At 42.0% G+C, this 10,469-nt stretch overlaps 2 protein-coding genes across 3 annotated transcripts; both read right to left on the minus strand.

Annotated features, from left to right (window-relative positions):
• Nucleotides 1–82: 82 nt before the first annotated feature.
• On the minus strand, nt 83–2,632 carry LOC122009423 (two-component response regulator ORR26-like). 2 transcript variants are annotated; one of them, XM_042565573.1, is made up of 5 exons: nt 2,304–2,632; nt 1,722–1,874; nt 1,255–1,644; nt 1,113–1,186; nt 83–960 (listed from the first exon to the last, which is right to left on the minus strand). In XM_042565573.1, exons 1-5 carry the CDS (start codon nt 2,428–2,430, stop codon nt 253–255), a joined length of 1,452 nt encoding a protein of 483 aa, XP_042421507.1. In that variant the 5' UTR covers nt 2,431–2,632; the 3' UTR covers nt 83–252. The 2 variants fall into 2 exon arrangements, with proteins under 2 accessions (XP_042421507.1, XP_042421506.1); XM_042565572.1 differs by having other exon boundaries at nt 1,113–1,189; nt 2,304–2,607.
• A 5,201-nt stretch (nt 2,633–7,833) lies between these two features.
• LOC122009426 (glycosyltransferase family 92 protein Os08g0121900) lies at nt 7,834–10,327 on the minus strand. The gene is made up of 2 exons (XM_042565581.1): nt 9,936–10,327; nt 7,834–9,554 (listed from the first exon to the last, which is right to left on the minus strand). The coding sequence occupies exons 1-2, from the start codon at nt 10,081–10,083 to the stop codon at nt 7,951–7,953; spliced, it is 1,752 nt and encodes a 583-aa protein (XP_042421515.1). The 5' UTR covers nt 10,084–10,327; the 3' UTR covers nt 7,834–7,950.
• Nucleotides 10,328–10,469: the final 142 nt, after the last annotated feature.

The raw sequence follows: 10,469 nt of genomic DNA on the forward strand, positions 1-10,469 counted from the left end.
ATATACAGTCGCATATATATAGTCGCATATATACACTCGCAGAAACCGTCTCTCGCAAACCCAACCATTTGGAAGAATAGAAGAAGACGAAAGGAAACCTTTTTGTTACCTCCTTTGCAAGTTCTTGGATTACACATTATTGCAATTCTCTCTACGATACATCCTTGTTCGAAATAACTGGATGGAAATCAATGTCTAGTCCATCCTGTTGGTGTCATTTTGCTAATGCACCAATAAATATGCAAGAACAAGCTATGCAAAAAGGTATTCATCCAGTAGAGAGTAATCCACCACTTGATCATATGAATACTCACCATTCAGCTCAGGGCAATCGTACCAATTACTTTCTTCGGCATATCGAAGAATCTCCGTGCCATCGAACCCCAAACTCTCAAAGCAACCAATCTTCTGAACTGAACATAGATGCAAATCCTCAGGCAAAGAATCATAAGTGAGAGGAAAGCATCCTTGGCTGTGTTTGTCGTCGATGTAACGGTCTTGTAGGCTCGTCGGTCCTTCAAGCTTACAAATTGCTCCGATGTCTTGAGCATTTGCTGTTCCTCGCTTCACTTGAAGAGATACTGAATCAATCTTGCATGTTGTTGGAGGTATGGCAGTTGAGTGCCCATTTCTGTAATCTGTTAGGAACAGATCTTTGGCATCCTCCGGGGCGAATGGCGGTAGAGTGGACGGATACTGACAGAAAGAAGTATCGAATTCTCGATCGACATTAGTTCCACCAAGTGAAGGCTTGTGCTTTGGGGACATCTTGTCATCGAAAGAAAGCAATACATCACTTGATGGGGCTTTCTTTGTTTCACCTACATGAACACTTGGAACAATTCCTTGAGTTTGGAAATTCTCGGTTTGGTTTGAGCAATTCAACTCATAGTTTCCTCTACTTTCACCGTTAGGCCCTTCGTTCTGCTTCTGTAATCGACTCAAGTAAAGGCGATATTTCTGCAATCGAAAATGATGTATCTTCAGAGATCCGCTACAAGTACTTTGATGCAAAGGTCACAATTGTTTGAAACTTGACAATGAAGATGAAGTATATAGTTAATTCGGTTTATAAACATAAGCATTTCCGGCGGGTATCGAATAGATCATACCTGAAGATGGCTTGCAACATTTTCTCTCGTGAGCCCGGGCACATTCATCAAATCGAGTATTTTCTTCGGACCGACTTCTGCAAGAACACTCAAGTAACTAATCATGGAACTACAAAAACCATCTGTAGCTTAGAGTACTCACTTTCGAATCCAATTTGATTCACAGCATTTACAAACTTCTGATGAAGATCAACAGACCAAACTACTCTCGCTTTCTTCACCGTAGACGGATCGTTGAATTCGAGTTCAGTAAGCTCTTTACCGTCTAAGTCCTTTCGTTTCCGCGCGGGGCTCATCTCGGTCCTGGCTACAAATTGTCTGTCATCAGGGTCTTCAGATCCATAGCATAGAATGTTGAAATCCTCATGGATGCCATGAATTTCGATATCTTTCAGCTCGTGCATTTTCTTTCGGTAAACATGTTGCCATATATTTCTCAGCTCCTTCATTCTCACAGGTTTAAGAAGGTAATCACAAGCACCATGTTGAACACCTTTCATCACCCTACTCGTCTCCCCATCGATCGACATCACTGCATAGTTATCGAGAACATGGACATGAAAGGGTGTGGATTTTGAATGCTGAAAGAGCGGGAAATGGACAACTAACTTATCACAGGTAGATCCATTTCCAACCCGACGTGCTCGAGAAGCTTGAAGCCATCCATGTCGGGCATGTTCACATCGCTAATCACAATGTCGAACCGATCTCTCCTTCCTCGGAGCATGTCCAGAGCTTCTCTTGCTAAACTGCATGTGGTCACTGTAGTTGCAAGAAAGGAACACGAGCAAAAAACAGTTTACCAAAAATGACTTCCAAAGTTTGTGAATGAGAGATCATACCGAGAAGAAATTGAGCAATTAGTCGGAAAGTAAGGATCTAAGTGACTTCAATCTTGCAAATTATGTCGAGAAATAGTGAGAACATGACTTTTGATAGCACAAAGTAAACAGATTCGGCGATACAAACATCATATCTACTCTTTACTCAACATACTTTTCAACAAAGAGTTTGAACTACTATTTGGGACATGAAAAGGTTCCTTCCTCTTATCAAAGACAAAAGAACTTTAAGGATCACTAAACAATGCTCTCGCGATAGTAAGATAGGTGTAGAAATTGTTTGAAATTTAAGACTATGAATTAGATCATTGGAACAAATGAAAACAAGACTCATTTCAGTAGAAACTACCTTCATAAGAGCACTTCCTGAGCATCTTCTCGAGGATCTTCAACCAGGTGGGATCGTCATCGACTATGAGCACCCGTAGGCCGGCTGGAAAGGCCTCCGCTCTGGAAGAATGCAATGAGTTCTCCATCGATTCGCGGTTGCAGTAGAGAAAGGAGAGGGGGGTAGACTTAAGTGTGAGATATAGAGTTATTTTTAAACTGAAAGTGTGAGGCCTTTTGCAACGAATATTGGCGCGAGTCAGTTAACTGTCCTCACAATCCATTCACTATATCTAAAGTTGCCCACTCCACAAACTTGTTTGCACTCGTTAGCTCTTGCAACACTCGATATAGCAGAGAGTCCCACCAATCTCAACTTTAGTTATCCTCCCTTAAAGTAGGTTCTCTGTTGATGCTCTGATATAATTCTGAATGTCTTATCATTGCCTTATGGTGCCTCTTTTCTTCTATATAAAGGAGGCAATGAACTACACATAAACAAAGCGATCGATTCGCCTTAGTTGCCTTAGTTTTGATGATAAGGAACTAGGACTACTGTTTATTGGAGTTGTTCCTTTGCTCAAAATAGACTAAGAGTTGTTTTAAGGTGTTTCGGCTCGAGTTTGATGTGCGATATTTGAATTGTGCTAGATATTAACTTACTCAGAAATCTAAGAATGACAAAGAAGAATTCATTCATATGCTCTCTTTATACTAATATACCTCACTTTCATAGTAGGATTTCCAAAGAGAAGAAAGGCAATTAGCCGAGAATTTGGAGTGTGACCGAGCATTAGTGAACCCACTCGAAAAGCTTCTAATGGAAAAAAAAAAATTGTGGAAGTGGGGAAGAATGAATGTCCATTTGTTAAATAAGCACTCACTCATCCCTATCACTTGGTGGATTCTCTAATAATTCATTTCACTGGATTGATGAACTCGAATAGCCTTTAACTGGAATTGTTTATGCATCTGAGTGTATAGGCAATCAGGTCTTATAGGACTGAAGGGAGTACAGACTCCACCCAGCTTTGTAGCCAATGAACTTATCGGTTTTCGGATTCCTCTTTATCTTCGCTAATCCTCTTCGTCGGTCTTACTCATTCTAAGGGCATCTTTTAGACCCACTTGAGAGTGGATATCTTTCTTGTTTCTTATTCGTGTCGAACGAGGAAGTAGAGCTTGTTCTAGTCAAATAGATGGAAACTTGCTCCTCGAAGACAAACTTACAAACCGATCGAGAGGGAGAGTCGGAAAGGTTCAAAAAGAATGATTGTGCCTAATTCGTGATTCTTGAATGATATGAGGACTAACGTTGGATTGATTGTTTGTTCTCAAATAGTACATGAAATAGAAGGTTAAGAGTTGACAAGTTGAAATTTGTGGTGCTACCATAAGGTGTCCATATGTGAATTACGAGCTTTTTTCCATGGTAATTAGGGTTGTAAATCAATCAAACGTTTGTGAGTAAATTTAGTGTTTGACTTTTATGTTCGTTCAATATATAAGATCAATTAGATGAATAATCTTGAACACATGCATTTAATTTGTTAATGTTCATGAATAAAGATTATGAATTGTTCTTGAACAATGCTCACAAACAATGTCCATTAACAAATTTTATGAACCGTGTTCATAGATAAAACTCTCAAAATGAAAAAATAAACTTGCAATATCAAACTTCCTAACCAACCAAATGAGCTTAAAAATATAAAAGATTCAAACAATGAAGATAATATCTAAACGAACCAACCTCAAACATATCAAAAAGAAATCAAACTAAACTTGAACAACCGTTTCATCATCTACAACTCTAATCGCAATATGTTCGACAAATACAAGATCGTTGGCACTAGAGGCACAATGGGATATGCCCACTGCCTGTCCAATTAAGCAACCAGTTAAAAGGTTTGGTATTGCTCAAGTTTCAAGAATAAATCAAGCAAAAACAAAAGAGAAACACTTTGACTTTAAAAATGAGGGAGGCAGAAAAGACAGCACTATAATCATCATATACACTTTGATTAAAGGAAGGTCTGCATGGTTGGAGGAGAAAAAGGGATTGATCAGGAGAAGCTAGAAAACAGGTTTCTTATCTGAAAGCTATTCTATTCTTTGAGTTTAAATAACCGAAAGTTGGAATACTTCTTTGCCCAACTTACTTTCACATGGGGCTGCATAACCTTTTTGAAGTGGCAGTGAACTTTTGCAGTCGAATAGTTTATATCCTTCCTATAATATTAATGTCGTTAGTCTCATACAATACATTGTTCGGAGCTGAGATTGTTGGTGCAGAGTTAGTTGAAGTTTATTCTTTAGATAGAGGAAAGCTCATGGCCCTTCTATTCTTTGTAAGGGGAAAAAAATCTCTCAATTGTTGTTTCTTGTTGGAGTTTAGTTTGTGTATTCGTCTCACTGTTTAAATTTCTAATGGTAAGTTAGTAAAATTCCATCGGCTCTGGCATAGAATGAATATCGAGCGAATTGTTGGTGGTCATCCATTTGCAAGTTAGGAGTCGGAAGACTGTGAGAGACAAACAAGACAACCAAATAAACTAAATGTGTCGTGCAAAATGAACGGGTGAGCTATGCGAGTCAGGTGAACTCATCAAGCGCATCAGGTTTAGTGGATCGATGGATAGATTGTGCGAGTTGGACGAATTGAGTATGCGAGATGGATTGACTAGATAGATAGATGGTCTAGAAAGGCCGATGAACTTAAACGACCGACAAATCTAGCAAGTGGATGAACCGAGTAGCACAAATGAGTAGGACTAGTGAGCCGGATGGACTGAGCAAGCAAAGCTTACCTAGTGTAACTAATAAACAGATCAGCTAATTGTCAATTGCGTTCATAAACGGATCAGCTAATTTATGGATAAAAATTAACAAAGAAATTATCGAACAGCCAGATAAACAAACAAAATTTCTGTATGTGAAACAAAATGGTTGATGTTTTCTGTTAAGTGCAGTGCATGAAAGCCAAAAGACCCCAGAAAGTGCCTTGTACAATTACTAGTTTCTGACCAGACAGAGATACCAAAATATATGGAAAAGCCACCATCATCCAGATCAAAGACCTACTGTGCCAACGCACCATGTCCCATCAAAGGAGAACACAACAGCGTGGTGGCATTTGGTCATCATGTCTGCCGAGATCAGGAGCCCCAAAGACCTGCTAGAGAGGCATCAGCAGTAGCCCCGCATGGTTTTTGGCATCATCTAGGCATGTTTGGAACTGTTCCTGGGCATTGGAGATACCAAGGACCAAATCATAAGGTTCATCTCTAAGACGTTCTTTCTTCTTAATCCGCCTACTGAATAAATTCAGAGCATAATTTATAATCATCGATCAAAAGTTAATCTCTAAAATATTTATTCCAGTTGGATCTTAAACTTAACCTCTTATTGTTCCTCCGAATATTTTACCACTGTATCACACTTTTCACTAAAGAATTCATGTAAAACTTTCAAGACCCTTGGACCCTGTCACTCTTCATTGACTGAGTCAGTGAGTTAACTCGAGTCAGGGGATCAAGTGGTGTGACCGAGAGCTTTGGTCGCAACATCAATTGGCTAAACGAAATCTGACACGACACAATCTGATCTTTTTTGTGAGCCATGCCGAGCAAAGTTCAAACTGGATCAGGTTAACCGGATAGCAGGCTGTCAACACATTTTACACCTCTATCTCCACAATGACTTTCATATTTAAGAAAATGCATAAAAGGAAAAGACCTCAAGTCAGTGGTAGGCCAAAGCAGAATAATGCTTGTTAACTTTAGCCTGCTCACATGTATGGAACTTTCCGAGCTTATAATAATTTCACACGCAACCTTGGCTTGGATTGCTCCCATGTGAGACGCAATCCCACATTAAGTCATTAAAACTATCTTAAAAGGATGCCCACACCGACTGGCATCACTTCTTGTTGTTATCTTTATCAGTTGCTTCAGTACAGATAAATAATTTTATTTAGAACCATTGATACGCTAAGTTAGTTTTAATATGATCAACTAAATTAGATTAGGTCTTGTTATATTTAATCATATATCTAAGTATACAGGAACTTAGAAGCACATGACGTCAAGCAAAAGACGCAGCTAGAGAGAAGAATGACATGGGAGAAAGCCGATAGGTTCGGTACGTCTGAGGGACGAGGTGCTACGGAAGAATACGCAGGCAGACGAGGAGGCGCGCGGTGTTTCTGAGAGATGAGAAGCGAACGAAAACTTGCTCGAGAAGGCCGGAAGTTGGGCTCGGATGAGCTATATTCCGGATGGTCGAAATCATCCAAGTGAGCGGAGCCGGAACGGAAGACCCAGATCGAGGCAAGCGGAACCGAAGGAGGAGGTTCGAACCAAAAGTCAGCAAAAGAATGACTTCTGGTGGTCGGGGCGCCTTGACCGAGGCGCCCAGAACCCAAAACTCATCCAGATCAATGTGGCATTTGAACGTTACATTGGGGATAGATTTATATCTCATTCCAGGGGCCTGGAATACTTCCAGACACCCCGAGCAGGGCTATATAAGCAGCCCTGCTCCCAGAGCTAAGTACAACAAGAAATATTCAAGCAATACTAGTACACGCTTCTTTGTCTGTTTTAACTTCGTCTTTCTATGTTTTCATTACTGTAAAGAGGATTCTCCGCCTGAAGGAGATTGTTTATTGAGCTCCACCTTTCTTGGATTAACAAGCTCCTCGGTTGTAATCAAGTAACATTTTCGTGCCTTTGTCTTTTAGTTTTCTTTATTATTTCTTATATGCAAGTGTTATCTTATTCAAGTTATAAGTTCGAGAAAAGTTCCTTTTTTAAATTTGCAAGGGTTATTCACCCCTCCTCTCTAGCTGGCCGCCAACGGTCCTACCAAAACAACTCTCATGGTATCTTTGAACAGCAAATAAAAAACAGGTAAAATAATAACACTGCCTTAATCCTGCCATTATATTTGTTTTATAAGGTGCTAAGAAAACATAAGTCCCACCATGATATAAGGATTATGTGAATGCACCATAATTTATGCTTAATAAAATCCTAAAAAATATAAAGCCAACCAAAAGATAAAGGTTTAAATCTGTGGCCTGCAAATTTCCATCTGGATGACCACCCATCAGATGCTCAGGATCTTCTGGAGACTGTCTGGCATTGTCTTTCAATTGTTTGATGGATATAGAGCCTTGCTACATAAATGCTTTTGAAAAATAGAGGCAATTATATCCTGCTATGATGGTTAATGATAGCACATAATAATGGGACAAAAAGGCAAAGGTAAAAAAAAAGAGATAAGGTTGTCCCAAGTGATCATCTTTAGCTTTGGTTGGAGCTAGTCTAAATCTTTTATTTATTTATTTATTAACAAGATATGCAGCAGGACCATATTAGGTGCAGTATCCTTGTCTTGAACACTAGATAGGTTAACAATGCCCAATGTGGAGCCAACCACACAAATAGGTGTGCAAGATCATTCATCAAGTGACAAATTTAAGCTCCCATTCAATTCATCCCTACTGTGATTGCAAGAGGTGGTATGTCTCTATCTACAAAAGAATGAGTCTTCTAACTACTAAGTTACAAGCATGAAAAGGATACACTTGGTAATGAGTGGATAATCAATGAAAAACAAAGAGGAATTAGGATCGATTTAAGATTCAAGATTTGCCAAAACACCTATTTCACCAGTTGGATCTCATTATCAGCCTTCTCTGTATTGGTTTGATGAATAAAATTAAGTTCTCCCTCCTGCCATGGAAGAAGGCCACTTCTTGGGTCAACAAAGTTGAAAAAAATGGAATCTCTGAGCCCTGTGTCGTTAACCTCGCAGAACTGGCTCGACCAATCAGGTGGCTCCACTGCCTTTGTGCCCAGGCCTGGAGCCCGGTCCTTGGATCCCACATTCTCCTCATTCTGCCAGTCTGCAACGTAGGTAGCAACTCTACGGTGAAACTTTTCCTTGAACACCTCCCACGCTTGATACTTGTAATGGTTGATCGCCATGAGTCCCTTCTCCATGTTGACGTATCGCATACCTTCTTTCAATCGAAAATGGTGCACTACGTTGGTGAGAGAAGGATCCAGTGCCTCTGGCCGGACAATTGACTTGTGCCGCTCCGGAGCCAACAGCCGACAAGTGTATCCCAAAGTGACACCTTCCAAAGGTGCTGTCTTCCTTCCGGAGGGGCCAAAACTGTAGCATGTCGTCCGGAGCTCCCCTATCCGTGGTATGCTCGAGTAGTTCTGGAGAACATCGTGCAGTGTGACATTGGTGGGGAGGTACAAAAACTCGTCGACGTCAATGAATCCTACCCACTCGCAGTGGCTTCTGGCTCGAAGAGCGCAATGCGCGAATCCTGCCTCCTGGGTTTTAACCCAGGGCCACAAATGGCGACTGATTCTGTAGTTAGAAGACATGGTTAATGATCCGATGGCTTGCTCGATGTCGTCGTCGCTGTTGTTGTCGTATATGAACCAGCGCTCGACCCCTATGTGGCCGTGGTAAATGATCCATTCTGGCAGGAACTTCGCTTGGTTGCGCAGCATCGTGCAGACGCACATGGTGTGCCGCTTTTGCCTTGGGCTTGCGGGGAGGGTTTCAGGGCGGGCGATGGAAGGGAGAGCGGTCGCGCCTGGGTCCTTTGTCTTGACGGATATCAGAGGAGGATCGAGGTGCGGTCGGGAGCCGAGACGGAGGAGGATGCTCGGTGGGGTGCTGCAGCGGATAATTTCCTGGGCTGCTGTTAATGCAGGGGAGGTCAGAAGGTACTTAGGCGTCGAGAAGTTCCAGCCAAAGACGCACTCGAAGCGAGAGGGATCGGAGAGGCGGGCGGGGCGGAGGTTGAAGCCTTTGGCGAAGACGATGGTAGAGTTGTCATTGGGGTCGACGAGGGCGGCGTAGGTGAGGTGGTCGGAAGGCAAGGGGTGGAGCATGGGGAGATCAGGCGAGATGGAAACAGGGAAGCCTTGAGGCCCAACGGGGCAGATAATGAAGGGAGTCGTCCTGGAAGGGACGACGGCAGGGAACTGGACGTGGGGACTGCGTGAGGAGGGGTGGTAGTAGATGCAAACAAGATCGGATTGCGGGAGGGAACTGGGGAATCGGAGAAAGAGGAGGACCTCATCTGGAAAGGAAATGGCTTCTTGGATCTCGATGGAAGGGTGCTTGCTGCTGCCATTCTTGGAGGTGGTGGCGTCTCGCCGGAGGAAGGGGTGATCGGAAGCAAGGGCATTGATGGCCGATGTCTGCCAGGTCGGTAGCAACACCGGTCGAGATGAAACTGTCAAAATTCAGATCACCGACGCATCATAGACCAATTTTCAACAAAAAAAAACAAAAAATCAAAACAATAGAGAAAACATAAGATAAAACTTTTTTGCTGAAATTAAAATAGAGGATTTCCACCCAATAGATGAAGATTGCTATGAACACCAAACATTGAATTTCCATTTCAACAAAAAAAAGAACGGCACGTTGGGAAGGAACACAGAAGACAAAGCGTAAGTAAAAAAAGGGGGAAAAAAAGCAAATTTCACCGACGCATCATAGACCAATTTTCAACAAAAAAACACAACAGATGATACGGATCGCGAACACAGATTCAGAAGAAAACACAAATCAAACAAAGAAGAAGTGATATTTTCTGATTCCGACGACTAACCTGCAAAGATTCGGAAGGTGGAGTAGGCAACGATGGCGAAGAGGGCGCAGCAAAGGAAGACGAAAATGGCATGCCACGAGAAAGAGGCGGAGGTGCCCTTGGACGAAGATCTCCCCCATCCTCCAGCGACTCTTCTTCGTTCTTTCATGGCCTCAGAGGCGGTGGCGGCGGAGCGCCACCAGATCCGAGACGAGGCGGCCTCCTCCTCTTCCTCTTCCTTCGCCTCTTGCTTGCGGCCAGTCGTTCATAGGAATCAGAAATGAAGCGGACGACGACGCTGGAGCGGCGGTGCCTGCTCCAGAACCGTTCGACGGTTACAAACGAAGAAGCAGGAGAAAAAGAAAAGAATTGTGGTCTGGATAGAAAGTTGCAGGCTTGTGGTTTGGATTCGCCACCGAGCGAATTTATGCGGTTAATTAATTAATTTATTTATTTTAGTAATGGAAAATTCCACTTAACTCCAATAACTTATCTTATTTTTTAAAATACATCCATAAAAAATTAAACTGCATCATCATTTTTGCATTATCCTCC

This window comes from Zingiber officinale, chromosome 8A, assembly GCF_018446385.1.
Source record: "Zingiber officinale cultivar Zhangliang chromosome 8A, Zo_v1.1, whole genome shotgun sequence".
Taxonomy (NCBI): domain Eukaryota; kingdom Viridiplantae; phylum Streptophyta; class Magnoliopsida; order Zingiberales; family Zingiberaceae; genus Zingiber; species Zingiber officinale.